The 27,473-nt window shown below is 56.1% G+C and overlaps 10 protein-coding genes across 10 annotated transcripts; 3 read left to right on the top strand and 7 right to left on the bottom strand.

Annotated features, from left to right (window-relative positions):
* Positions 1-1,036: 1,036 nt before the first annotated feature.
* Positions 1,037-3,327, top strand: CcaverHIS019_0209740 (uncharacterized protein; the record flags this gene model as incomplete). Its single annotated transcript, XM_060598046.1, has 7 exons — positions 1,037-1,094; positions 1,154-1,188; positions 1,226-1,650; positions 1,700-1,759; positions 1,795-2,061; positions 2,103-2,982; positions 3,040-3,327. The coding sequence occupies 7 exons, from the start codon at positions 1,037-1,039 to the stop codon at positions 3,325-3,327; spliced, it is 2,013 nt and encodes a 670-aa protein (XP_060454878.1).
* Positions 3,328-3,407: 80 nt separating this feature from the next.
* DCR2 (uncharacterized protein) lies at positions 3,408-8,017 on the bottom strand (the record flags this gene model as incomplete). The annotated part of the gene is made up of 14 exons (XM_060598044.1): positions 3,408-4,159; positions 4,218-4,331; positions 4,364-5,007; positions 5,038-5,179; positions 5,232-5,259; positions 6,087-6,214; positions 6,253-6,409; positions 6,445-6,516; positions 6,561-6,617; positions 6,860-7,090; positions 7,122-7,252; positions 7,286-7,324; positions 7,636-7,749; positions 7,936-8,017. 14 exons carry the CDS (start codon positions 8,015-8,017, stop codon positions 3,408-3,410), a joined length of 2,691 nt encoding a protein of 896 aa, XP_060454877.1.
* A 415-nt stretch (positions 8,018-8,432) lies between these two features.
* Positions 8,433-10,269, bottom strand: CcaverHIS019_0209720 (uncharacterized protein; the record flags this gene model as incomplete). The annotated part of the gene is made up of 9 exons (XM_060598043.1): positions 8,433-8,437; positions 8,500-8,522; positions 8,559-8,670; positions 8,720-9,170; positions 9,207-9,253; positions 9,296-9,833; positions 9,887-9,919; positions 9,958-10,123; positions 10,157-10,269. 9 exons carry the CDS (start codon positions 10,267-10,269, stop codon positions 8,433-8,435), a joined length of 1,488 nt encoding a protein of 495 aa, XP_060454876.1.
* Positions 10,270-10,711: 442 nt separating this feature from the next.
* CcaverHIS019_0209710 (uncharacterized protein) lies at positions 10,712-12,012 on the top strand (the record flags this gene model as incomplete). The annotated part of the gene is made up of 9 exons (XM_060598042.1): positions 10,712-10,748; positions 10,792-10,817; positions 10,858-10,935; positions 10,988-11,040; positions 11,085-11,135; positions 11,171-11,258; positions 11,476-11,549; positions 11,584-11,683; positions 11,722-12,012. 9 exons carry the CDS (start codon positions 10,712-10,714, stop codon positions 12,010-12,012), a joined length of 798 nt encoding a protein of 265 aa, XP_060454875.1.
* A 171-nt stretch (positions 12,013-12,183) lies between these two features.
* Positions 12,184-14,376, bottom strand: CcaverHIS019_0209700 (uncharacterized protein; the record flags this gene model as incomplete). The annotated part of the gene is made up of 7 exons (XM_060598041.1): positions 12,184-12,258; positions 12,299-13,564; positions 13,602-13,857; positions 13,893-14,002; positions 14,041-14,151; positions 14,190-14,303; positions 14,344-14,376. The coding sequence occupies 7 exons, from the start codon at positions 14,374-14,376 to the stop codon at positions 12,184-12,186; spliced, it is 1,965 nt and encodes a 654-aa protein (XP_060454874.1).
* An 857-nt stretch (positions 14,377-15,233) lies between these two features.
* Positions 15,234-15,987, bottom strand: CcaverHIS019_0209690 (uncharacterized protein; the record flags this gene model as incomplete). The annotated part of the gene is made up of 2 exons (XM_060598040.1): positions 15,234-15,859; positions 15,900-15,987. The coding sequence occupies 2 exons, from the start codon at positions 15,985-15,987 to the stop codon at positions 15,234-15,236; spliced, it is 714 nt and encodes a 237-aa protein (XP_060454873.1).
* Positions 15,988-16,248: 261 nt separating this feature from the next.
* CcaverHIS019_0209680 (uncharacterized protein) lies at positions 16,249-17,296 on the bottom strand (the record flags this gene model as incomplete). The annotated part of the gene is made up of 5 exons (XM_060598039.1): positions 16,249-16,589; positions 16,628-16,910; positions 16,956-17,009; positions 17,048-17,236; positions 17,276-17,296. The coding sequence occupies 5 exons, from the start codon at positions 17,294-17,296 to the stop codon at positions 16,249-16,251; spliced, it is 888 nt and encodes a 295-aa protein (XP_060454872.1).
* Positions 17,297-17,782: 486 nt separating this feature from the next.
* On the bottom strand, positions 17,783-19,515 carry CcaverHIS019_0209670 (uncharacterized protein; the record flags this gene model as incomplete). The annotated part of the gene is made up of 4 exons (XM_060598038.1): positions 17,783-18,024; positions 18,061-18,125; positions 18,218-18,405; positions 18,457-19,515. 4 exons carry the CDS (start codon positions 19,513-19,515, stop codon positions 17,783-17,785), a joined length of 1,554 nt encoding a protein of 517 aa, XP_060454871.1.
* Positions 19,516-22,534: 3,019 nt separating this feature from the next.
* On the top strand, positions 22,535-24,228 carry CcaverHIS019_0209660 (uncharacterized protein; the record flags this gene model as incomplete). The annotated part of the gene is made up of 5 exons (XM_060598037.1): positions 22,535-22,548; positions 22,593-23,303; positions 23,351-23,585; positions 23,624-23,715; positions 23,769-24,228. 5 exons carry the CDS (start codon positions 22,535-22,537, stop codon positions 24,226-24,228), a joined length of 1,512 nt encoding a protein of 503 aa, XP_060454870.1.
* Positions 24,229-25,689: 1,461 nt separating this feature from the next.
* On the bottom strand, positions 25,690-26,629 carry CcaverHIS019_0209650 (uncharacterized protein; the record flags this gene model as incomplete). The annotated part of the gene is made up of 5 exons (XM_060598036.1): positions 25,690-25,698; positions 26,210-26,243; positions 26,296-26,393; positions 26,430-26,539; positions 26,596-26,629. The coding sequence occupies 5 exons, from the start codon at positions 26,627-26,629 to the stop codon at positions 25,690-25,692; spliced, it is 285 nt and encodes a 94-aa protein (XP_060454869.1).
* Positions 26,630-27,473: the final 844 nt, after the last annotated feature.

The raw sequence follows: 27,473 nt of genomic DNA, 5'->3' as shown, positions 1-27,473 counted from the left end.
CGATCGTTCTCAAACCTCCCCCCTCCCCTCCCCCCCTCCCCTTCCCCCCCCCCCCACCCCTCCCCTCCCCTCTCCTTCCCATTTCTCTGGCACGTCTCCCTGTCTTCCCTCCCCACTTTACACTTCCCCAGCGCATACTGTACATCCACGCTCGTTGCCTGGAATAAAGCGGTCAACGCCGAAGTTGTGAAACTCTGTCTTGCATGCACGTACATGCATCCGAGTGGCGCTTCCAAGGAATCGACCGACGTTCAAGTGCATTTGGTTTGAGACATGTCAAAGCAAGAAAGGGGAATTAATGGATGCATGTACGTGCATGCAAGACAAATACAAGGTCCCATGAACGCCACCAAACACTATATCAGAGAGCCCGGGAGAAGTGTTGTAAAGATCGGCTGTTGGAGCTTGTTCCCGACTCACGTCACAATCCCCTCATCGCCAACAGCCCTGTGCGCAGTGTGGGAACTTTCACATTCGTCAGCCAACGCTGTCTTGATGCCACGCCTTCTCCTCTGGTCACACAACCATGTACCTCACGTGATCTCGAGGGTGGTGCGTAATAGTTATCTCACGTGGCAGCCTCGTCACAGGTGTGCGGATGCATGGCCTGGTCCCGTGTCCCCAATAGTCAAGTAACTACAAGCCCAAGAGTGATCAGCGTCCTTGGGTGACGATAAAGTACGACAGGCAAACAGCTGGAACTTGTGAACCGAGTTTCGACATCTTGACTGATCTTGACATGTCATGTGATGGATGTTCGAGGAAGAATGGAGTGGGGCAGGATAATGATTTTGTGTCACAGGGTTGACCACGTGGTGAGATGACACGTCCAACCTCCTACCTCCTACTCGTCTCCTCCCCCTACGTCTCGCTCCTATGGCCTCTGGACTCTGGCTTAGGCCACAACCATCCACATCGACATCCAAATCCACATCCTCTCCTCTCCACAGTCATCCCGCCCGACCATATACACACAACCTTCTTTGACCACGACGACGCGTTCATCCCGTCCACCAACGTTGAGATTATCTTAACAATGGCGGCGAAACAGCGTGGGTCCTCCGACGCGTCCAAACAGAACAAAATGGAGAAGTGTAAGTCGCAACGTGTTGCGCGTTTCGGGAGAATCGAAACAATCAGCTCACGGCTGTAGTCACGTTCACTCTCGGCAAGCTCGATGCGGGCATGGTAAGTTCCTCATCTCGAGCGTCAGTTGATGCGTCAGGCCATCCTCCTTGGACCTAACTCGCACCTCCTCGAGTTCCCTTCGCTCCTCATCCCAGAACCATCACCCAATGAGCCACCCCTCGGCCCAGGCTCCATCCTCACCATCACAGTCACGCGCGACCTTGAGGCAGAGCGCACGGCTCAGAGCTCTTTCGAAAGGCTTCAAGCATCCATCCTCGACGCGTTCGGCACCAACCCACCCACCAAGCCTGAGCTCCAAATATTGAACGTCACGCAGACGAGCGTAGCACTGGAATGGAACGAGCTGTATCTCGGCAGCGCCACCTTCCGCGGGCTCGAAATGTACCGCAACGGCCAGCGGTGGGGCCGAGTCGGTGGCGAGGTTGGGACCAAGGACGAGAAGACGGAGTGGAAGACGGGCGGCCTTCAAAGCGGCGAGGAGTACACGTTCCAACTCGTCATGTGAGTAACTGCCGCTGTGATCATCTCAGCAAACCCGGCTGACCTGCAGGAAGACGACGGCTGGCACCTTCCCGTCCAACCTCATTCGCGTTCGGACGCACACCATGGAGTGAGTTTGATGTTGGGGAACGCATTGACGACCAGCAACCTCACTGGCCTCTACCCAACGTTCGGATCTATCGAGCCTGCAACCCTCCTGTCTCAGTTGCGGACCTGCTTGACCGACATCGGGGCGCGCGAGGCGCCCCATATCTCAACTGCCACCACGCACTTCGTCTGCTCGTCGGCGCTTCTCAGCGATGGCGACAATGGAAGTGGTAGCCACATAGACGAGGCGTACGAAAAGGCTGTGGCCGCCAACCTCCCCGTCGTGAGCCCCAGCTGGCTTCTTGCCGTTGCGGCTGAGAGGCGGTGAGTGGATTGCGGGTATCATCTCGACGAGCTGACATCAGACTGGTGCCCATCGCCAACTACCTCCTTCCGTCGCCGTCAGCGCCAAGGGATTCGAGCTCAGGTTCTGCTCCATTCCGTCGCCCGTCCGACTTGAAACACTCATCGCTTCCTGTAGGCGGATCAGGGTCTCCAGTACGCGAGCAACCGGAGGTCCGCTCGCCAAGCCCGGAGACTGTTGCGCGCATGAGCAACACGGGCCCGGCCATGAGCCCGTCGTCACGACAGGGCTCGTTCGCACCGAGTGTCGAACGATCAGGATCCCTAGGCAACGAACGGAAGACGAGCACCGGAGGGCCGGTCACGCAGCAGCGATCCCGCAGCCCGCGCCCCGAGTCGGACGGCCGGCTCGACCGTGGCTTCAAGTTCCCAACCTCTGGTTCCGGCAGTGGGAGCAAGCCGACGCCCCATATACGCACCCAGCTGAGTGACGGCGACGAGTCCATCGCTTCGCCCGTCATGCAGACCCCGATCGTCCATATCCAGGCGCCATCGACCGATGGCCCGATCTCTGCCCCCGTCGGCTACACACCAATGGAGGAGGAGATCAAGGAGGTCAAAGAGATCGACGGTCCGCCTGCGTACGACCAACCTGACGCCGCAGGAAAGGACTCGACTGAGGCCAGGGAGGAGTTCAAAGGCGACTCTGATGTCCAAACCGCTCCTGCGCAAGAAACGGCTAGCCCCACGTCGAAGCCTGTAACGAAGTCGAGGAAGGAGGCCGAGGCGGATTTGGCGGCGACGAACGTTGGGAAGGCGGAAGAGCCTGTTGTTGGCGCAACTGCTGCCGCTGAGACGGCCGAATCCGACGGACCTGCAGGAGAGGTTCCCATCGAGAAACCGTCCACCAACGACGCGACTGTCGGGTCGGCGGCCGAGACGGTGAGAGGGGAGGCCGCTGTCGAGCCAGCTCCTCATGAGGACGAAGCTGATTACAAGGAGGACGCCAACTCCGAGGAGGGTGTTGCTGACTTGAGGAAGAAGCCGGAGGTTGTTGTCGAGTTGGACACGGACAAGAAGGAGATGGCCGTCAAGGCTGATGGTGATGAAGCCCAGTCTGATCCCAAGGAAGCCGGGGAGGACATCGCCTTAGTCGACACTCCGGATGAGGCCAAGGCGAAGGCAGCAGTCTCCTCCGAAAACCCCGCCTCATTGATCGACACAAACGAGGAGGTGAAGGCTGGTGAGGTCATTAAGGAGAAGGAGGACGTCAAGCCTTCGGCATAGGACGAGCTCGCCGATGTAGACCTTAGCTAGAGCATAAAGCATTATGCATCCCGAACGATACAACTGTGTACACAAACGCTCTATACATATCTAGCTTCGAACCATTTACCCCACCCCGCTGGAGCACCTGCACCAACCAGGACCTGTCGGTCGATGATCTCGCCGCTCGTGAGCCGCTTGTACGTGCTGATGGTCTCTCCCCAGTCGGTCACATCATACAAGCGCACACGACGGTCAAAGCCCACTTTACCATAACCACCATACGACGAGCCGCCGTTGAAGCACATCCACACGCCACGTACCCGCCGGCAGCGGTCCGTGTTGTGGACGTGCCCGTGGCTAAGGACCTTGACCTCGGTGCGTCGTTCGCCATCGCTCTCCAGCATTTTCTCGATGCCGTTGGAGAAGAAGCCCCCGTTCGTAAGCCTACTGACACTCTTGTCGTCAGGCGCGTCGGACGTGCCGAGGTTGAGCTTGCTGTCCGCAAAGGCAGCATCATCCGTCGGATCCGCCGGGTCATAGGCTTCGACCAGCGGGATGTGGAACCACATCATGGCGTTTGGCTTTGCGAACGTCGGGGTCGACTGCCGTCGACCCAGTCGTCGCTTCCAGATCTTGCCGAGATCGTCAGCCCCATCGGGGCGGAAGGGTCGCTCGATCGGGTCGACGGTCGCAGAGGTCTTGCGAAACCACTCGGTCTGTGACTCGCGGATGTAGTCGTAACCGGGCTGGACAAACGGCAACATCGACTTCTTGTACGCACCAGAGTCGAGGAAGTAGAGGGTGAAGATGTGGGTGCGTGAGGCGTCTGGTGAGAGGATGCGCACGTCGTCTAAAGTCAGGGTGGTCTGTAGTTTGGCAGACAAGATGTCTCTGGATGGAAGACTCACAATTGCCTACGCCCGCAACTTCAGCCGGACCGAGTCGAGCGAGGCTATACGGCATGCTCGCGAGAGCACGCATCTGCATCTCACGATCATCTGCAATCTCGCTGTCGTGATTTCCTAGTGTCAGCCAAGGCGAACCGCAGACGCACCGAATACTGCTGCCCACTGGATCTTGCGGGCGATCACGGGCTCGGCAAACGTGGCGAGCACGCTGAGGCTGTCGTAGCTCGTCTTCTGCCCATTGAGCTGGTCACCTGAGAACACGACCATGTCGGGCTTCTCGGCATCAAGTGCTTCGGCCAGCCATGCCGCCGTGTCCGGGTATGCTGCACATGGGTTCTTATCCGTGTCGCGACACTCGCCTTTGCCGACCGAGAAATGCAGGTCTGCGATCTGCATGATCTTGAACGACCCGTCGATGCGGAACTTGGGTGCCTCGATCGCGGGCGCGATGGGGTTGCCGCGACGGTAGACAATGTCCACACTCTGCCATCGCCCCTTCTTGCCGTCGACGACCTTTCCACCTGGAACGCGCTCAAAGCCGAAGAACGGCGCGCCATCACCAAAGTGTGGCATCACCTCGGTGATGTGCTGGCGTTTGCCCTGCGCCTCGATCTTGTAAAGGAGCCTCAACTTGGGCTGGCGTGGAAATACGCCCGAACGTAGATTGCCAGGGGCCTGCAACCAGCCGTCGGCTACAAGCTCAGTGGGCGGCGGGTCCGGCACGATTTGCAGGTCTGTCACGAGAGCAACGTCAAGGCGCCGCGTGCGCCGGTAGTAGAGGTACAGGAAGCTGGGTTAGAGCGGCTGCGGGGGATCTCACGTCAGACCTGTGCGGTGGTTCAGGTCACTGTCCACCAGTACCCACTGGCCCTTGGCCGTGTCCTCCTCGGGGGTCGTCTTGGGCTGACAGTAGGTGATGATCTTGGGTGAGAGGAAGCATGTCACGACTGCGAGCTCCGTGACTATCGTTAGCTCGCAGTCAACGCTGACGCCTTGACGTCTGGAAGCACTCACTTCCTGTCGTGTGCTTAGCAATCGGGTCCTGTTCAGTCAGCTACATTTAGTTACAGCACTACCCAGACGTCGAGTTGTTGTCCAACGTCTCCTTGAGTGTCGTTCCCAAGCGCCGCCTGTTCCTGGGCATCCAGATCAAAGTCAATGGTGTCCCATGCTTGCCATCCTAGTTGATTCACGGTGGCAGGGGAGTATAACTGCGAGAGCAGCGAGTAGCTGACAAGGCCGATCGACAAGAGGACGAAGGCGCCGAGACAAGGCGTCAACGACTTGAGATAGCCAGTTGTCCTGCTTCGCGGCCTGTAGCGAGAGTCGAGTGGGAGTTGGGGCATGGCCGAGCAGCCTTGTCTCGCTGTGACTGAGGTGTGAGACGATGGGAAATGGTCCGATCGCGAACTGGATGGTGCGCAGCAAGCGTGTAACCATGGTCGGGCGTTTCCACCTCCGGAGATCGGCACGACAGATATCGGGCATTTCAGGTCACGTGGTGGCTGAGCTCTAACTGTGACATCGTGGTGACTCTAAGTGACATATCTAACTAAGGGGGTTCAGAGAATGCACGGCGCAAGTTGGATTGAGCGCGGAGCTTTAGCTCTACGGCAGACCGCTCCTCGATGGCAGTCAGCAGGATGATGCCAGCGGCCAGTTCAGTGGTCGTTTGCGACCCTACTTTATCCGCAGCGGTGGTGCTCCTCACATGCACAGCCGCTTCCCTCCGATCGAGCCCGTGAGGCGAGTCCCACAAGCGCTGAACCAGCCGACGGAAGGGACGCAAGATACCCGTTAACACTAGGCAAAGCAAGGCTGCCAAGATCGATAACTTGAATGTCAGCTCTGTCGAGTCAGAACTCCCACGATTCCATAGAGGCCCGCCCACAGCGCCCTCAGCACATGCGACACGATCCAGAGGCCCATCTGAATCCCTGGCCAGAACTGGCGATGGTGGTCGAGGAACAAAGGCGATCCACTTAACAAGCTGACCACTGCCGTGTCAGTTCAAAACAGTGAGTGCCAAGCTCACATGAGGTACCTGGCGATCCCCATAGCGATGGCGACGGAAGTGCGATAGACTTGATACTGATGTTGAGAAGAGAGAACGCATCTTGTACCTCCCGTGCGTACATGGCAGTTTGAATGCGAGCCAGCTTAACCGACTCTTGTACTTGGTTCTGGTGCTCCTGTACTGTTAACGAGGGCTGAACTTCCAACCCACCATGAAGTCGTCTGAGAAGGCCGCGAGCTGCGGAGCTAGGCTTGCTGCCTTGTGATCAACCTCATCTAGCACCTACAGGCTTCAGTACGTGTGTTTACACATTGAGCTAGACGTACTTCATTAAGATGCTCAGCTTGGTCCAGCCACTGGGTCCCCAAGTCACGAAGGGCATTCTAAGGTCAACAAATTGCTCACGGCTAGGGTGTACCAAATGTCGAGTTGCCTGGTCGTTCAAAGCTTCCAAACCGTATGTAGACGAGTTATACATTGTCCCAAAGGCTTCTTGGGCAAGGCGGACCATAACCTGCAGACCCTGTTGTCAACCAACTTTCCCATCTCCTCACCTCATCGGCAGCATGGTTTAGGACCAGGGACATCAGATGTTAGCGTCGCTCAATCCAGTTAGCCTCCTCACCTCGTGGACTGCTCCCCTCTGCAGCTGAGAAAGGTCCTCCTGGGCTCGGTGGATGGCGATCGCGAGAGAGTGCTTCATGTGCTCGGTCATGTCGTCCCAGGACTTTCGCTGGCCCTCAGAGAAGTATGTGATGGAGTCTTCGAGTCTTCCTTGCATGAAATCGAGGCGGAAGGCGACATCCGCGAGGTTCTGCAGAACCGATCTCGAGGAAGAGAAAGACTGGCGGATGGACTAACATTTAGCGCAATCAGTCTCAACTCACCTCCAGCTGCTCCTCGACCTTTCGGCTTCGCTCGATGTCGCTCTCATGGGTTGCATCTGCGTTGCGGTGTAGAAATTGGAGTAGGGCGATCTTCTCGCGTGTCGCGTTGGTGTAGAGCTCCTGCGCGAGTTCTGATATCAGCTGAGACAGGTAACATGACCTACCGATGTGACGCTGATGCGTCAAGGCAAACCACAATTGTGCTAACGTCAGCGCGAACAGCGAGAGCCACACTGGAATCGCTGAAGTAGGTGTTGTACGTAGCCCAGTCTTGAGGACTGCGATGCAAGGTGCTAGCGTGAGCCACGTCAGGAAGGAACTCACCTCAAGCAGAGGGAGCGGCTCTTCTCCTTCTCCATGCCAGCTCGAAGGGCAGCTTGGTCTTGAGTTCGAGGTTGAAAGGAGGGCCTGTCCCAAGGCTTGCATTCTTCGGGAACCTTCTGCAATGCAGACGACATTGAGCACAGAGTGAAAGAAATGGCCACTGACATTAGGTGAATTGTGCAGCACTCACAGTCTTTGACCTGGGACTCGTCGAGGCCGAGATGGTCGCTAGTTCCGGCTACGCCACGGAGGTGACGAACGGTTGTAGAGTGACAACCCGAAGCGCTAATGCGACGAATGACACCTGAGTGGGTCAGCAGGACTAGAGGAGTGGAGGAGGGCTTGAGGAAGAAGCGTTGCGGGAAGGAAGTTGGGGTGGAGGAAGGTGCAGGTACACACCGCGCCCTAAAACTTCCGCCGCAACCTCCTTGGTGAGTCCAAGAGAGCTAGTGACTTGTAGTTAGTTTGTTCTGTGGAGCTAGAAGCTCACCATCATCGTACATCAGGTCATGCTCAGCCGGTCGCTGCGGGAGGACAGCCGCTAAAAGAAGAAGTGAAAGTGAAAGCTTCATTAGAGGTCGCTCCGAAGGTGGTGAATTCTCCAGAAGGGCGGCGCGTGATGGATCGTGTAAGTGTGCGTGTGTGTTAGGGGCTGGGACTGGAGTTTGGAGAACTGGAGTGGTGTGTGGAAGATTGTGAGTGATGATGAGTGATTGAGTGACGAGGAAGGAAAGAGAAGAACGCAAAGAGGAAGATTGTGCAGTGTGGGCTTGTAGAAGTGTGCGAGCGATAGGATTTGGGAGTATCAAAGAATGAAAGGAGAGAAAGAGAGAAAGAAGGAAAGAGAGACAGGCAAAAGGTACGGAACTAGCTGTCGAGGAAGGTTGGTTTGTATACCAGAGCTACCAGAATGCAGAATGGACACATATAATCAACCACGGATCAGCGGAACCAAACAAACACAAGACCATTCCTACTGTAGTCTTGTCACACTGGTGGGAATCAGCTTCTCGTGCGGGTACTATGATCCATGCATGATGCTTAGAGCACTTACTCCCAAACATTATAGGGCAGCGTCTTGATGTCTGGGATCTGGATCCCCACGAACCTCACTCTCTCGCCACCTCTGATGGCCACAGGCGCATGGGCAACCACTCGCCGTTTGGTCCGAAGCGTGGATTTTGCTGGTATTGGATACCATCGCCTAGCGGGCGCCCGATCGGTACTGGTCTCGTCAGCCTCGGAGCCTGGCGTCATATACTGTACACACTCACAGACCCATCCGACGGGCGACTTGCCCATCTCCTGCCTCCACCGGTCTCTCGCCCGTCCCACTCGCCAACGGTCGTTGACCGCGACCCCGCCATACTCTTCTTTCCATTCCTTCCGGACCGCACGTACGTCCTTGGTTGGACACATGGGATTGTTGAACTCGAGCTTTAGCGCCGCCTCCTCCGCCCTCTGTTGGGTGCCAGTCTCGAAGGACTCAATCGTCGACCTCCCCACCAAGATGAGATAGACGTGGGTCGGGAGCATCATGAGGAGTGTGAAGATGAACAGGATGCCCGCACTGGGCCTCAGCGTTTGGTACGAATCGATCACGTACATGGTGATCAGGGCGATCTTCTGGCCGTCGACCTCGTCCGCGAGACATGAGTCCACTACGAGAACGGCAGTGCTGAAGAGGCAGAACAAGCCGGCCCAGAAGCAGAACGTGATAAATACCTGGAGGTCAGATTCTCTCTGCATTAAGCGGCTTACTGCGTGGTTCCTCCATCCGACACATTGCCCGACCCAAACGCAGTGGTCTGCTTGTCAGCTGCAGCTCGCGCCGTCAATCAACCACACACGGTCAAACTGGAGAACACAAGTTCCGCAATGGCGGCAGTGGTGTGTTCGGTCCGGCTTGATGATCTTGCAGTGCGGGCACCACCTGCGCTCTAGAGGCACGGGCGGCGTTGGTCGAGGTATCCGTGAGGCCTTGTAGGCTGGCGTCGCAGAGGACGATTGAGAGCCGGTGGGAACCGGGGCCAGCTGCACGGCGGCAGGTACCCTCTGGGTAGCAGGAGGAGGGCGTGATGTAGATGGGTACGCAGGCCTCATCTGAGAAGAACGACCGTCGAACGACATGAGATCGACAGGATGGGATTCGCGGACTGAGCCGCCAGTGAATGTCATCGGAAGCTCGTGTCCGGCGGGCATAGCGGGTGGCGGAGGAGGCGGCAACATGAACTGATTGTCTTGGTACTGGTCCGGCAATTCGTCGGGTCTTGATGGGATGTCTTGAATTGCGGGGTCCCCCAGCCAGGTCGACTCGGACATGCGTGGCGGCTGTGGGCGTGTCAAGTTGGCTGTCTGCCACGAGGGATCTTCTGTTTCTGGGACGAACTCAAGTCAGGAGATGGTTGCTAGGTTGCTAAGTTGCTAGGACCGTGACTCACCGCGTTTGCAAACCCTGGCCCTGTCAAGATGATCTAGCGCGTGAGCACGGACGGGACATCGGGGATCATACCGCTAGATACGACCAGATGAACATGATATACAGGATCAGGAAGGTTACGAGCAGCCCAATTCCCACGTCGCGCGAGTATGTCGCACCCGGGCGGCGTCGGATAGCCGGGACCAAGGTGCGCCCGATAGCGACGTAGCCCGCCCACACTACGAGGGCGAGCACAAAGCTGTGCGTCAGGGTGTTTCGCGAATGTGCATACATGACGACAATCTTGCGGCGGATCCATGGGTCTGGGTGAGAGTACGAACGCGAACTCTCGCGAAACCGCGTCCACCACGGGCTCCGCTTGGGGCTAGAGTCGGTGTCGGACATGATGGTGGGGGAGTGAGCAGAACGAGTTATGGTCGCTCTGAAGGGGAAAGAGGCAAGTGCACAGACGTCATAATCGACACACGTGAAGGAAACCGACGCAGAGGGTGAATCCGGTCGAGTCGAGAGAGTTGTTGACGAGTGTTGTGACGTTGCAAACGAAACGTCGAGTAACGAGTAATGGGTGGATTGGTGATGTCAGTAATTGTATGACAATGTTTATCTTGCTAGGCTTGTATAAGCCTTTAATTGCTTGTACGGTTAATCCTATGGGCCTTATGGCCAATGTGTCACCTGCTCTGTCGAAACAGCCCAACATGGACGGAAGCAAATGGAAAGCGCAGCAAGTGACAATCCCCATCGTTACCTTCAGTTGCTTTGTCTCATTACATCCATCCATCTTCCTCTCCTTCACATCTTCCTCGAATCCATCCATCTCTAAAACATGTCCAAGAGCGCCTACGTCGGCCACCTGCCCCAGGGTAAGCTACAACTTGCTAAATGGATGCGTCTAACTTGTGTCAGGCACCAGCAAGCAGGATCTCGAGGACGTGGGTTCTAACTGACTCCGCAACCGATCTAACGCGGTAGCACTTCAAGACCTTTGGTCGTGTGGTCGAGGTGCGCTTGATGTCCAACTTTGGATTTGTCGAGTTTGAGACGACCGACGTGAGTCATGGACGCTTTGTCTCACCGGCGTGCCAAACACTGACATGCTCAGGATGTCGAGGCTGCCTGCCGCGGCCTTGACGGCAAGGACTTTATGGGCGAGAGGTATGGCGCACTGCTCTTCTGCAAGGTCACCACTTACCACACAGGCTCATTGTTGAGCGCGCGCGTGACTCGCGCCGCCGTGACACTTGGGACCCGTGAGGATGCCTTTCGAGTTGCACTAACGCGACAGGATGGGTCGCCCTCCTCCTCGTGCTGCTCCCCGCGGCCGCGGCGTCCGCGTCTCGGTCATTGGCATTAATCAGTCGACCAGCTGGCAGGTACGGATCGATCCCCTTTCTTGAACGTGTGGAGGCGAAGACTCGGTGGTGAACGCGCGAGAGGAGGAATTGCCTGGCAGATCCGAACTGTTCCTCGTGGCCCCTGGAAGCAGCAGCATTAGCAGCAGCAGCAGAGCAGCGGACAGCAACGAGGGTTGGATCCACTTTTTTTCCCATGTTTGCGGCGGCGTATTGGCCTGGTCTGATCCCTCACTAGGACCTCAAGGACTTCGGTCGTCAAGGCTGCGAGAACGTCATGTACGCCGACATCGACCACTATTCGGGCGACGGGTGAGTATACGCCGTTCGCCAAAGCTTACAGCAGTGTCATCGAGTTCCCTAGCATGGCAGACGCTGAGGACGCGATCAGGCGTCTCCAAGGAGCTGAGATCCAGGGCACGCCTGTCAAGCTTGAGATCAAGCCAGTATGCCCCTTCTTTTGTGGCAAAGCTAACGCTCCAAGGATGGAGGCCCTCGTGACGACCGTGGCCCGCCTCCCCGCGACTTCGGCCGCTACGACGACCGGCCGCCTCGCCGTGACTTTGACCGTTACGACGACCGCCCTCCTCGCCGCGACTTTGACGACCGCGACCGCCGCTACGGCGACCGTCCCCCGCGCCGTGACTTTGACCGCTATGATGACCGTCGTGGCGGTTACGACGACCGCCGCGGTGGAGGCCATGACGACCGTCGTGGTGGCGATCGCGACCGCTCGCCGCCTCGTCGTGAGCGCGACTACCCTCCCCGTGACTGAGGTGTATTCTTCATGTGTCTCTGTAGTTGGCCCAAATGATGCAAGACAATGGTGCGCGCGACGATTGTGTGAGAGTGCAAGGAACATGACATGGCTGGCGTATGAGCAATAGTACATTGTAACACGTCGAGAATGCAGCTATCGGGGCTCGTGATATGGATGACGGTTGCCTTACTCCCTGTGACGGTAGTAGATGAAGCCGGCAACAGCAGCGACAATGACAACGGTCATGATCGGTAACTGAGACTGAGGTCTTAGTGGATGCGCGACTCGAGGAGGAACGTACCTGTCCGACAACTGGCTTCTTAACTCCATTGTCCAACTTGCGCTCCACATGCTCTTTCTCTCCTCTGAGAGTGTCGGCCGACTCGCGCCCACTCTCCGAGGATTCCTTCTCGTTGAGGACGTTGGGTGAAGCTGGCCTGGATCCAGACCGCCCACGCCCTCCTTTGACGCGGCGCAACGCGTCCCTAGAGAGCTCACGCGACCGACCCTTCTTGATTGCAGGTGGCGTCTCGCGACCGCCTTTGGGTGTTGAGGCGCCGCCCGAGCTGTTCGCTACGGCGCGAAGGCTACGCATCGCGAGAGCTGTCTTGGTGCTAGGTCGGCGCCTTCGAGGCTTGGAGATAGCAGGCGAGACCTCGCCGAGGTCGAGGCCATCACTGCCAGCGGAGTGTGGGGCTTGCCACCGGTTGTGGACAGCAAGGAGCTCACCTTCCTCGACATCTTGCTGGGCGTCGTCGTCCTCCTCGTCGACGAGCTCGTCGTCTCCACTGAGTTGCTCGTTCATCTCGCGTTCCTCCTCCTCCTCGACAGCGCGGCGGCTGGCTTCCTCCCATTCGCGGACGACGCCGCGAAGGCGCTCTCTCTCCGACTCCCAACTCTCCCTTTCCTTCTTCCACTTGTCCTCGAACTTGGAGCGCCAGGCTTCCCACCGCTCCTCCGCCTGGACAGTTGCAGCAGAGACCCGCTCGGCAATGTCGCTCTCCAGTAGCCCTACTCGTTGGGTGAGCTGCTTGACAGCCGTCATCGCTTCACCATGCTGCGTCTGGAGCGCTTTGGACAGCTGAAGAGCGTCCGAGATCTCTGTTGTGAGGGCCTGGATGCGGGCCGCCAGGTCGTCCTGGCCCCTCGATGCGCTCCCATTAGCTGATTTGGAAGCGCGGTGGCTGTCCTCGTCGTCGTCGTCCGGCATGACTGTCGCCACGGATTGTGCGTCATCGTCATCATCGTCGTAATGGGAGCCATTCTCAGAGGCTCTGGAGAGAGCAAGAAGCTGCTCCATCTCACGCTTGCTATCGTCCATCTGTTTGCGCACACCTGCAATCTCGAGCTTGAGCGCGTCCTGGTGTTGAATCTGCCCCTCGAGCTGGCGGATTCGTTCCAGGTGCGTGGCGACGGACGACTGAGTGTCGTTCATTTGAGATTGGAGAGCAATGAAGGCCGCTGCAGATGAGCCGTGAGGCCCTGCTAACGCCGCTTGAGCCTCGGCGGAAGGATTGCGGAACTGGGCCGGGATGTACTGCGCGGCTGCACCGTTTTGGCTGGGGGCCTGATATGTTAGAGCCCGCTCGACTGAGGGAACGTACCAGCCCGCCCCCCAGGGTGTCCTGCACCTCTGACATGGCACCTGCCAGCGTCTGAAGCTCTTGCCCCGTCTCCTTGCTCTTGGCCAACTCGTTCTGGAGCTTCTGCAGGACATGCTCAAAACTCAGTCCGTTCGCTTTCCCACCAGCACTCATCATAGAGGGCCCCATGTGGCTAAGGGGATTGGCAGTATTGGGCTGAGAGATCGACCCTCCACGGCGGACGCTGCGCATCTCGTTTTGATACGCAGTTACCTCGCTGCCTGTCAGCCGCAGTTCGACGAATCACCGTACCGAGCAGATATAGCAGCGTCGTCGGGCGCAAAGACGCAGTACGCCTTTGCGGAAACTTTGTGGTGGATGATCGTGCGATTATCTTCGCTGATGATGTCGATGCCGAACTCCTGTTGGGTGAGTTGGTGCTCGAGCCCCACAAACTTACCAACATGTCCTCAGTGTTGAGCTGGTATGGATCGCTTTCAACACCCTCGGGCGAGAGGCGGACGCCATTGACGAACGTGCCGTTCGACGACTTGACATCTTTGATAAAGATCTGCGTGTTAGTGGACAGTGGAGGTGCTCTGCACTGACCTTGCCTCCCTGCTCCCAAATCTCGGCATGCGTTCGAGAAAGAACTTTGGAATCAAAGTACGCATTGCGCTCCCCCGGAACAGTCTTGGTGTTGGTCTGGCGGCCAATCTTGACCTGACAGGTCAGCGTCTCGGCGTGTCAGTGTTCGGCTCACCCGTTGTCCTGGTGGCAGATGGATCATCTTCATTTGAAATGTGTCATGGACAGGCCAGAGGTGTAAGCTGGGAAAAGGACCCCCCCATGGTGCTTGATTGCCTTGCGCGCCACCATGCCCGGGAGGAGCTGGCGCCGCGGGAAGGAACTGCTGTTGATGAGGCTGCATAGTGCCGTGTCAGGAGAAAGGCGGCCCTCACGCGAGCCTTGCGTTAAGAGCAAGACGCGTCACTGACGGGGTCTGGGAATTGACGGATGTCGGGGTGGCAAAGTGGTGTTGAAGTGAGTGACTTGGGCAACGTGGATTGTCTCTAGCCGTGCAAGGTGAGAGAGAAGGATGGGGATGTGGACAAGTGTCCTATTGAAAGAAGGCGTTGAGGGGATGATGGGGAGAGGGGGATGAGGGATAACGGATGACGGACAGCGGATGACGGGATTGCGGATGATGTTAAGGAGCCAAAGGAAGGTGCGAAGTGACGACGACGAGTGGGAGGGGGTTTCTCGTGGGCTTGCAATACCTAAGCTGCATAATTCCCTAATTGCATTGTATACAAGCCAATTAAGCTAAGAACCAATAACACAACCTAACCCAGCTTCCCAGGGCAATTGGCCAGGGTAGGACTTGGTATTGTGCATGATACCATTTGCTTCCGCTCACCCCAGATATCTATCCTGCACTTGTGATTTTCACGAGGACTCTCAATCAACAATACAAATCAGTGCTGATGTCTCTCAAAGGCTCTACTACAACATGCTCTTATTATCACATGCAGACCCCGACATCGAGAAACCAGCTGGGTTCACGACTGGGAATCAGCTCAACTGTGACGGACTTCATGTCGGATGACGGCGCAGACATAGTGGCCCCTTGTGCGCAATTTCGCACTCGCTTCACTGGTCTCCGTAGTCGAGATGCTCGGCTTGGGAATCGTTGGGTGATGGAGTGGGTTGATCCCATCGGGCGGTTTTGACCGTGGTTCGCTGCCATTTCGCTGCCGCTTCTCTGAACGGCGATGGCGCGCGGTCTAGGAGGTCAGGTGGTGGCTGGAAGAGCCCGATTCGAGGCGGATCACCAGGCATATCGCCCCAACTCTCGTTGATGCTGCCCAGCTGCTCTCGCTTCGAGTGGCCTCCGTATTTGGGCGCACGCATGACGTCGCGCGCGAGGACAGAGGTCGGCGGCGGGTGGCTCGTGCGGGACATGGAGGTGGACGCTGTCACTGTGCGCTGGCCGCCGTGCGCGTTGTCGGCCGACGTCGTCCACGAGGTGGATGCCCTCGGCTCCCGGGAGCGATCCACTGTCTGTCGCTCGTCCGTCTCGACTGTGGTACGCTCATTCTTAAAGGTCGAAGAAGTAGTCGAATGGGGACTCGAGTCCGTCATAACTGCCGCCGCGGAGGATGTTGAAAAGGTTTGGTCCAAGGGCTCGGTTTGGGGGACATGAAACAGCCAAGGCTCCGTTGCGGCGTGGCGAAGGGACGGTGGAAAGTGGGATGGCGTGTATCCAGCTGTAGCTGCTATTGAGGTTAGCCAGAGCCTCTCAATTGCGACACTTACTGAGTCGCGAATATCTGTTCGAGGAAGGTGGGTGGTGAGTCGACTTGTCCTGCTTCCAGTCGTTGTCCTGGCAGCCTCGCATGCGCATGATGATGGATTGGTGGGGTTGGGCAACTCAAATGAGGGTTTGAGACGTTGGCACAAGGTAGAGGGAAGAGGATAGAGGGAAGAGGGTAGAGGGATGAAGGTGTTATTGAAAAATGAATGTGTAGGAAGGCGGAAGCCACAATTTATACTGTCAGTCCAGTCAACCTTGGTCCAGTAAGCGAATACGAGCAAGGCGCCTGATCGTAGCCCAGCGCGCTCTAGTCGCACTCCCTCAGATACAAGTCCATATGGCCCACTGCTATCAATCCAACTTGCGCTCAGCTAACCCAAATCCTGGGTCTGCAATCGCGACCCCCGACAGTTTGTGCTTGCTGCCGAATTGCTCGTCTGTGGTCCGCCAGAACATGAGCATCTGCAGTACGAGGACGAAGTTTAACAGTGCAGCACCTGCAAACCCCCAGAAAATGAGCGGGTCGTTCACCTCCTGCTTGGTCGTGAAGAGGCGCGCTAGGCAGCCCAAGAGCGCGCTGAATACTGCAAACGCCGACAGGTTGCCTGTTGAACGGTTGGTGTGGTTTTCCAGAATCTGGGGAGCCTTGGAGAGTAATGACAATGGGATGGTGCAGGCCTGCAGTATGGCAACTCGGGGGTCAGAAGTGGGTACAAATAGACACACTTACGAATCGACATGGGGCATAATGTCTCGTTCCACAGATAGAGGCACGAAGCAGCGATGATGGCCGCGCCAAACACGACTCTACGGCGCGTAGCGGTATGTGAAGATGATAGAGAGCGTCCAAGACCGGCGTACGTGGAGCCCTTGGGTTTGTTGTAGTGCAGGATCATCAGGGTGATGATAATGTTCTGGATGGTGATGAAGAAGTTCTCGCCGTAGGTCGAGAACGGGAAGCGCGAGCGTGAAGCGTAGGCCAGCGAGATAGCATAGGAAGCAGTCTCGAGGATCTGCAATGTCAACATCCAGTCTCAGTTGCTCAGTAGGTCACGCACATAGGCTGAGAGCGACAGACCGCGTGCTGAGCCGGAGCGTACAATCTTCATAATCTTGGCCGTCAGCCTTCAAGGCGCGTCAGATAGCTCACCTGTGGGACCTTGACAATGCTACCTCCGAGGACAATGCCAAACCCCAGCCCCTTGGATAGAGCATACTTGAGACACTCGACGTCGGTGATGTTAAAGTCGTAAACGAGTGAGTTGTAACATTTCAGACCGATCAAGGCGATGGCTGGTTCGCTGAGGATCCACGGGATGTTGTGCGTTACAGTAGTGACCTTGGGCTGTCAGCAATGGACCCTTCGTAAGAGCCTCACTGCTGAATGCAACGCTGACATCTTGTAAGAGAAGGAAGAGGAATCGAGCGTTGGAGACAAATGTTTGTGAGGTGGTGACTTTGTCTCAAGGGTTCGGCTACGCGCCTGTACAGTGTGACGCGTCAACCCTTTAATTCAGCCCCCCACATGCTCGCAGCTCGCAGAACATCCCGAGCTCATCCTCACACCACCTAGTGATCAGTTGCCACCCGCGAGACACTGTAACCTTCCTCGCACTACAACTAGAACTAGAGCTGGAATTGGAACATATGAATTCGTCTGCAAGAGATGACAAGTTACTCGTCGTGTCAAGGAGGGGAGTAAAGAACAAGGGAAGAGAGAGTTTGTGCATTCCTAGAGAATGTGACGTGGGATCATCCGCCTCATCCACCTACGAGTCTGCGTATCTGATGTAGGCGGCCGTATGCCCTTGGGACAGGTTCGGTTGATAGTCTAATCGCCTCAGGAAGAAGCGGTAATCTATAGTGTACGATAATACTGATCATATTAGGCCTTGAGGCCCGCCACCTCCAATGACGCTGTCTCGAGACCTCCGTGCGTCAAGCCATGGAGCCAGTGAGAAATCTTGCGCCACCTGGCATCCACGTCCATTCCCCAACCCAGTACACCGAAGAAAATGCTGTTAGAGGCGTAGGTCCACCATGCACCAACGATTTGGCGTATGAGTGGGATCGACAGACCCATCTGTCCGTACTCGCGCCCAATCGTCTCGCGGTCTGCGTCCCAGACTAGGTGTCAGCAGCTGTTGAAGACAGTTTACGAACCTGCTTGGGTGCAGTACTGTCCAATGATGATGTAGATGCGGTGCGCGCTATGGGTCGTGGAAAGGCTGTAGTCAAGCGATCGTTGCAGGTCGGAGAGCTTCAAGATCATCAAAAGGCGTCTGACGGCGTCAGAGTACGTTCGTTACCAGAATCTCACCGCGGCACTCGGCGAAGCAGTTCAAAGACACCAGCAATGAGGCCGTCACGGTCCATGACGGCTGACCGAAGTTTGTCGAGCTCTTGCGCAGCAGAGTCACTCTCGCCCAGCAGCGAGCTGGACGGATTCTCGTTGATGGAGTCCTCCATGCTAACACGACCAGTGATGGCGCTTTCTAGGTAAGGGTACTGCCATTAGCCACAGAAATGCGTTAGCCACATAAATGCACAGCAACTCACCATATCGTCCTCAATGTTCCCAACCAGTCGAGCGTACTTTTTGCGAAGACGTGTGGTTTCCTCGGACTGTGGCCGCATCAGGGCGAGCCAAAAGCGGGCGTAGTTGACGCGGAGATCGGCTGGAACATCAAAGTACTGCCCGTGGTCCAACAAGCAAATGTCAAAGTTGTAGGGCGAGGACGACTCCGGAGCTCTGGGGCGAATGAGAATGTTACCATGGTGTGGATCCGCGTGGAAGAAACCGTTGATGTAAACCATCTGCGAGAAGATACGCGAAAGCTCCTTGCTGACCTGGTTGCGGTCGATGCTATGTTGTTGCAGGAAGGAGAGGTCGTCGACGCGCACGCCGCTGATATACTCCATCACAAGGCAGCGACGCTCTGCCCACAGGATCTCTGGGAGATAGAGGCTCGTCTTGCCCTTGAGGTGTTGAAAGTCGCGACGGCAGCGCATAGAGTTGGCGGCCTCATGACGAAAGTTCATCTCGAGTGGCAGCATCTCGTTCATTTCCTCACCGAGCCAGCCAAACTCAAAGTCGGGGAATACGTGCTTGACAAAGTTGATGGCAAAGTTGACCGTGGCCATGTCGATAAGTGCAAACTCTTCAAGGTCGGCGTGCTGGAACTTGACGGCTACCGGCCTGCCAGTGCGCTTGTCGACTGCGCGGTGGACCTGGGCAAGCGACGCAACTCCGATGGGGCGGGGGTCAAAGTCGACAAAGAGGTCGTCGATGCCAAGGCCCAGGTCCTCCTTGAGCATTGCGTCGATATCTTCGATCCGAGTCGGGAAGCACTGATCCTGAAGAGGCGTCATCGCCTCGGTCCACTCTTTTGGGAGCACTTGCACGGCCGCCACATGCTGGCCGATCTTGACATACACGCCAGAGTTTTTTTTGAGAGCCTCAAAGATGCGCCGGGCAGAACGACGATGGCACGCCTTCCTGGCCGCACGGCGCAAGGCACGTTCTTCCGGCGTCAGGACGCCGAGAGCGTCGCCGAGGTGTGCTTCTTGAGCAAACGTCCGCTTGTAGTCCCAGACATCGGCCACGACAGCCTTCATGACTCGTGCGCAGCGGACAACGGCAAGGACAGAGTGTCGGAATGGGCTGTGTACGTTGTAGATGACGGCGAAGACTACCAGGACTGCCAAAAGATATTGGAGGCGGCGCGTCCGCCGCGCACGGGCAACGGTGACGACACGGGGAGTGCTACAATTGCTCGCATTGGAGGGCGAACTTGGAGCTGCTGCCTTGGTGACCAGCGACCGAGGTTGGGGCACTAGAACCGAGATCGGAGCGCATGATGGTTTCAGCGTGGCCAGGAATCGCGGCGACGGGTGGGGCCAACATGCTAGTGACGGGAAGATTGACCTGCTGGCGGCCAGCCGGAGGGCTGACCGACAGGGTAGCATGTTGGGTGCTAGCGGGGGAGAGAATGAACGCGTACTGGCGACGTGCAGATGGAAAATAATCTCCACTGTACGTTGTACTTGGGTACAAATGATGGATGTCGGATCGTCGGATCTCGTCGCGTCGCAAGGCGCAAGGGCTAGAGCAAGGTCAACAGGGTCAAGGCAACGTCGCTAACTAACGTAGGACTGACTTTTCGGAAGCACGTGACTTTAATCCCAGTTGAACAATCAGAACGGAGACGCTCTCACTCTCCATCCACCTTGACGGCAACTTGAGTAACCGAGTGGTTACCAAAGTTGCCGGTCAAGCATTCAGTAAGCTCATGTCTGTATAGTATTAATAGGCCTAGTATGTACTGGACAATGGCGCCAGTGACGTCCTTGGCGTCTCTGGGCGTCTCTTGGCGTCACTGGCGTCTTCATCAATCATCATCCCAACACCGCCCGCCTCCCAACGCAAACCAACGCCACTTGTACTGGTTGAAATCGGATATTATCGTGTTCTTTCCTGGCACTGGACAGAGAAGCTGGGGCAAAACTCTCGATGCCGCATCGACCTCATATTGGCGCAGGTGTAATGTTATCAAGGCCAATGCCGACGCTGACGCTCCCCGGGTCTGGGATCTGGGACTTGCTGTACCGCTCCGTTTTCTGTTAGAACACGACTAGGAGTGTGACTTGGCGATGGCACCCGAAGATCAGGGCGATCAGGGCGGGCATCTGAGCATCCAGCGGCAGTGGGAAATTGGGCAAATGTGGTTAGTTCAACTTGGATCAACAACCAAGTCCAGACATGGGCAAAGACCTGAATCGGCCAAAGCCGTGCGGCCATGGTTGAGGAGATTGGCAACCTTGCGTTAACCTCATCCCACGCAAGTTCAACTTGGGCTTATTGAAGCATTTGAACAGATATACGGCATTGGAATATAATATTAGGGACAAACGTCAAGCGATATAGCAAAGGTACAAAAAGAGGCGAGATGGATTGGGTATTGGGTATAGTCTTTTCCCAATTGGCCCAATCTCAATCAATATCCCAACAGAGTCAAGAGTTTGGCGTTTTTGTGGCTTGGGTGAGCCGCCAGTACTTTCTAATATAGTATGGTCAAAAAGCAGAATTAGGATTACAGGTTACAGCTTTCAGGGTTTTCCGGGGATTGCGGGGATTGCGGGGATTCCGGGGGAGCAAGTCCGTGGCTTCCTAAGCCTGGGTCTAAGACGTTTACGAGAGAGTCTTAGGACCTCAGGGTATATTCACAGGGTATTATGAGGCTGAGTCGGGGGCCCGGGGGGGGCACTGGGGTCACATAAACCTTTGGTACAATTAAGGGTACAATGGCGGCCATATATTTATGACCCTTTGACGGTTTCAACTCTTTAGAGTAATTATTATACTCTGTTCAACTGTAATAAAAACTTTCAGGTACAAATCGCACACGTTGGTCTTTGTTTCCTGATACCCTGGTACCCTGTTCCCCTAACTTTGTCCTAATCAAACCCTGCTCTTCCTCTTGAACCACCCTGAATCCCCTGAATGATACCCTGAATTTTTTGTCGACACTGACTTGCTCATTTTAACCCAACCCCAGCACCCCAGTTCCCCTGCCATCTCCACCCTTACCCCCTGTAAGCCCACCCCATGGGGCCTCTGCTCATCAGCCTCAAATAGGTCAGTTACAATTCTGTGCAGTCTGAATACATTGTGCGTCTATCAAGTATCAAGTACTAAGACCCCTTTAGCCCTAGGGCAATTGGGCACTATTGTACAGATTCTACTAAATGTTAATACTGTGTGCTTTGAAAGTAACATGCATTGCATATAATGCTGTATGTATGCCACATTCCCGCCATACTCAGCCATGAAGCCATGGCCGCCATGCCTTGCTTCCCTTCCCCATCCATCGGGTCTGACTCTCCAGCCCTCCAGTCGTACTCTCTGCTCTTGGGCTGCATTGGCTTCATGGGTTAGACCTGGGGCGCTCAACGTTCAATCTTCCCGGACCCTTGGTCAGTCCGGGCCCCTCGGGGCCACCCCTATAGCCGCACAGTCTATTTAGCCATTCCACGTACGTCCTGCATATCCTGACCCGCGCATGTTGGCCAAGTTGGCTATGCTATAATATGTAAGAAATGTGGCGTATGTGGTCTGTGTAGCTTGTAAACTTGTAGCCTGTATGGCCTGTGTCTCCTGTGTTACCCGCACTAAGAAGCTCTCTCTCTCTGTCTCTCTTTACCTCATCTTCCCTCAACTTTGTAACTCTTCAGGTCCCATTTCACCTTTGCCTCCCTACAATACTCTCCCACTCTTGCCATTTCTACCGCCCTTCTCCGCCACCATCAACCAGTTCCTATCAACCTCTGGTCCGCTGCCTATTACTGCCCCCTTCCAAGTCTCTAAGCCTCTTTCCCCACACCTTGAATCGAGTCCACACAGCTCACTCAACACAACCCAACTACCCACCCTCTCATCTCACCGCCAGTTGATCAATCGCCTCTTGTTCATCTTCTCCCTTCTCCCATCCACCGACTTGCCGTCAACAGACCCAACCAACACTCATCGCCAGTCGTCTTCTAGCTCCACCCATATTGGCCTTGACCTACACACGACTGGCCGCTTCGTTGTAGACAATCAAAACCAATCCGGCCAGTCATGTCCGGCGCAATCAAGATGGAGGGTTTCCAGTAAGCCCACTCGTAGAATTATCACTTTGCTAATCATTCCTCAGGCCCTCGCCCGCATCCAACGACAGTCCCACGCGGCCCGTTCTCAATCGCCCGTTCTCTGACGGCTCGATGACCGTCGACTCGTCCATCCTCAGCTCGCTCATGAACCCCGTTCAGTCGTTCTCATTTGGACCCGGGTCAATGTCGAATCAGGCTCCGTTCGACTACAACATGGTGTCGCCACAGCAGCAGGTCATCGATCTTCCTGGGGGCACCTCACCCCACAGTTTCCAGCCTCACGCCATGTTTGGCCATCTCAACTTTGGCGCCGAGAACCGCGAGCCTCCCATACTCTCGTCGTCCCTCGACAACAATAATTCGGGCCTGAACCTCGAGACGACCAATCGGTCGCGATCTCAGTCGTCTTCGCGCTCATCCCACTTTGGCAAAGCGCCAGTCCCTCGTTCTCGTACTGGTCGGAAGCTATCGATGAACGAGACTAAGCCCAATCTCTCATCCATCCGGGGACGCACTATGCAGCCTCCTCGCTCGATGTCATTCCAGACTGACACGAAGCCCAACCTCATCAATCTGGGTCCGCGTCACAATTCAATTACGTCAGCCGAGTATTCATTTGAGCCGCAATACGGCATTTCCATCCCCCGGAACGACTTTGGGAGAACCCTTTGGGGTCCTTCTGGCAGCGCGCCGAGCGGCATGGACTCTCTGCCGCCTTTTGGCACAAGCGCTGATGGCACCGCCCCACTGGAGAGGTATGTCAACAGCATATCGCTCAATGTAATGTTCTATTGACTTGCAGCCCAATGACTCCAGCGCAGAGCGTCCAGGCTCTCCTTGGCGATGAGAGCCGCAAACAGAGACGCCGCGAATGCCACAACCAGGTAGAGAAGCGCCGCCGGGAGCACATCAATGCGATGATTGAAGAGCTCAACAAACTACTTCCGCCACGCTTCAAGAACCCTCTGGACCCTGACGTGGCCATCGAGGACGACGAGGATGACGAGAATGGGCCCGAATCGCCCGTGAAGAAGAAGGTACGTTGTGACCGACAGCAGCAAGTCTGACAGTAAAGAAATCGAAGCGTGCTGCGTCGACTTCCAAGCAGCAGAAGGATGCGGCTCAATGCAAGGGCCGCATTCTATCGGACAGCGTCCAGTATATCCGGTATGTGGCTCAGGATTGATTCAAGCAAGGGGTTCCATCCGCTAATCTGATAGTGATCTTCAGAACGTGACGTCTCAGCAGTCGTCGCGGATCAAGTACCTTGAGAGTTTGATCAGCCAGGGTGCCATGTCTGGTGGGCCCCTCGACGGCCCGTCGCACAATGCCTATACGTCGGACACGTTGGAGGCAATGGGCGCGAGCCCAGAGGAGCCTGAGCGTCTGGTTTCAGTTAATCAGGCTGGTTGGAACAACTTCAACTCTGCCACAAACATGCTCGTCTTTGAGCCATCTCCGACCGATGCGTCCTCGGGACCCGAAGCCCACCGCTCGACGCCCTTATCGTCAGGCTCTCCCGAGACTGACAGCAAGGACGGCGTCGTGTGGGCGGGCCTGATGGAGCTTGCCGAGGAGACGTCGCATCCTCGCAAGAACTCGCAGGCCGAGCTTCAAAGCTCAATGAGCAACATGGACTTAGATGTGGGAATGGACGACCGGAGGGGGTGGGCATTTTAGGCTCTTCGCCGTCGTGTCAACATTGGGGACGGTGATGTGCTAGGTAGTATGAGCTCGAGCTCGTGAGCAAAGGAAGTTGTAGCAGTTGTAATCGCCATTTCTACCATATGCCTCGTTGGCAAAGTGGAATGTTGGCTCCCGCGGGAGAATGTTGATGGCAGTGAATGTACGAATGCAGCACTTTGATCCGCAGCACGATGGGCAGGTGACCTTTGTTATCGATAGTGCCAACTTACCATGGCATGTGACCTCGGAGCAACAGTCAGTACCTTGCGCCATCGGCGCCGAGCAGAAGCCGAGGAATCCAGCTCGTGCGTTGATCGCCGCAGTCCAGCTGACCTTCTGGCAGGGCCCTCTTCAGGCGAGTGATCGCCGTTTAGAATGTTCGACGACCAATGGAATACATGTTCTGAAGCGTGCACTCCTACTTGAATGGAGCAGCAGTACTGATGAAAGCTGGTTGCAGTTTACGGGTGGGAGTAAGTTGAAGGGCTCACGGCCACGTGATGGTTCGAAAGGAGCCACGAGATCCATCCATCGGACACGACAGAGTATCATGCACCAAGTTGCCTACAGTTCGTTGGGATCTACTTTACGATATACAAAGCGATTGCTGCCAGAGCTGTGCTCAAGACAAACATCAGGCTGTATTGCAGTAACAGGAAAAATGAGAGGGTATCTGCCCTTCCTGCCGGGTTGTATAGCTGTGTGACGACCAGCTGGTTTACAGCCGCGGGCGTCCCCGACAAGAGGATCGCGCAAAAAGTGCGCACCTTGTCCTCTTTAGGGAACAGCGACGTGTGTGATTGGAAGACCTGAACCAAGAACACTGCAAACACAGGCAAGATTATCACTGGTGGTCAGTTGCGGTACTAGACGGAACGCACTTTTCGCTACCGCCATCGCAATGGTAGCAGCAATGGGTGCGTCACGGAGGCGCGACGGAAACTAAAGTCAGAACTGGCCCCTCGTCCGTACTTACCTGCAGTCGTGCGAATGACGACCCCAAGAGCATCAAGCCGAGTGGAACCGTAAGTGCACCTAAATAGGCCGTGGTGTCGAGAAGGAAGAAGAGAGGCGGATTGCCATCGGGAGCATTGGGCATGCGGGATCCGGTCCAGCTTTCCGTGGTGGTAAGCAGCGCTTTGAGAGGCTGTATGAGAGAGCATAGTAGTCCAGCGACGACTGACCACGTCGCCATGGGCACATGATGGATAATACCCACAGCCCTCACGAGCAGCATCGGACGTGCACCCGGCTTTTCACTTGTCATCGACAGCGGTCGCCCGTCGCTCTGATTTGAAGGAGAATCGTCATGTTCGTCGAGTGTTTGAGGAGTGGGAGTCGCGTTCAAAGAGCGAAAAGGAGACTCGGGAATATCGCGATCCTCCACCATGGGCAGAGTTGCAGGGATTCGTTTTGTCGAGTCCACCGCTGGCGGCGATGAGAGTGTCTGAGGCGTCATGCGGCCTAATGTATCAGCCTTTGCAGGTCCCTCAAACTGCTCTAGAGACGTCTTTGACTCGGCCTTTGGGCACCCTGGTCCTACACTCCCGTCCGGCGGTGCCGCAGCAAGCGAGTCGCCACTGCACCTGGACAAGCACCGTTGGAACTTGGAGAGTCTTCGACTCCAGCGTTGCTTGAACGTCTCGTTGGAGACCCTACGGTCCTCGGCAAAATCCCAACCGCACATCTCAAAGTTAGTTGCGGGCCCTGGGATCTCACTAACCCTGTGAACGCCCAGGGCGAAGAACACGCTGTTCATCAATAGGATGAAGATGGCGATGTAGGCCACTCCGAGGTCAACGTCGGTTTCTGGGTTGAACGGAGCTTCCCTCGCCATGGTCTGGACGACAGCTGTAGGCAAGTTGCCCCAGTTCGAGACGATTCCCATCTAGACATCAGCATCAAACCTCTGTATGCAACAAACCACCAAGATACCAAATTTGAAGTCCGGCGGAACCCAGAACACTTCGCTCACCACCAAGGCAAGGAGGCCGCCCATCACTTGGTACCTTGACCTGTCAGCTTTAAGGAAACGGCAGAATCTCCCTCTGAAGAACCCACATGATCCCAATCATCAGCAGAGGTCCGAACGCCTGAACTGTGGCCGGCGTGAACGACTTGACCATTGAGGAGAAGACGAGGCAAGGCAGACTAAGGTTCTTGGATTTAGCACCGTCCACTTCCTCTCCACGTACCAGTGTGATAAGACTGATCCCCCGAATGCTATCTGGAAGGAGGCTACCCGTCTTGGTCAAGACAAAGCCAGCTGCGATACACAGCGCCATCTTGAGCGTCGGCACGAATGCTGAGGAGTAAGTGGCCAAAGATGGGCACGGCGACGAGCCACGGCAAGCAACTCACCCTTGTAGATGATTTCACCAGCATCGAGACTCATGACACCGCTGTCAACCTGTTAGAGGCATTGAGAGCACACGACTTCAGCAGTGAGCAGAGTCGTGGGACTGAAGGAAGGAGGTAGATGTCAAGTGAGTGCCTGAGAATGGAGAAGACCGAGCCGAAATTGAACTCGGCCGAGCTGCAATTGGCTGTGGGGCAAAGGTCGGTCCGACTTCCCGGCACATCATGTTACTTATGCTACAGGCGTGAGATTGCGATATCGATGACAATATGCGAAACGGGAGGCCTGTTTACTACCAAGCTGGCTCATCACCGAAACCGTCCACAGGCCAGTCCTCTTCCTTCTCCTCCAGAAACCCTAAGCATCCCGGGGAACATCCCAGCCAGCGGATAGGCAGCCCCTTGACCCCCGCTACCTCTCGCCACTCAATACGCTCCTCTGCTGGATGCAGAAAGACGCGGCGAGCGAGAGGTTGTTCGCCCGAGTCCTCGTCCCATTCCTGATGCCTAGGCGAAGGGCATGGGTTATAGTACATGTTGGTTGAGGCGTCATCAGGTGGTGGCACCTTGTGTGACGCCGGGAAGCGATCAATGACGGTCGCTCGAGTTGACGCTCGGCGTTGCCCTGTCCCAGAATTGCAGCCGCTTTGCACCGCTTGAACGATACCTCGCAACTCCTCGACCGCAATTTCGGGAAGAATTTCTCGCTGTAGACCCTCGATGTCCAGTAAAGGATGTTTCCCCCCGATGCGGTGTGCGTCCCAGTCGTACGACATGAACGGCGGAAGGTTGGCCGGCGGTCGCGGAGACAGAAGGACAGTGAGGCACAAGGAAGATAGCCGTTGGACTGGACCCTCTTGGAAACTCCGCAGAGGACCAAG

Source organism: Cutaneotrichosporon cavernicola (assembly GCF_030864355.1).
Source record: "Cutaneotrichosporon cavernicola HIS019 DNA, chromosome: 2".
NCBI classification, from domain to species: Eukaryota; Fungi; Basidiomycota; class Tremellomycetes; order Trichosporonales; family Trichosporonaceae; genus Cutaneotrichosporon; species Cutaneotrichosporon cavernicola.
This window is presented reverse-complemented; position numbering and strand designations above follow the sequence as displayed.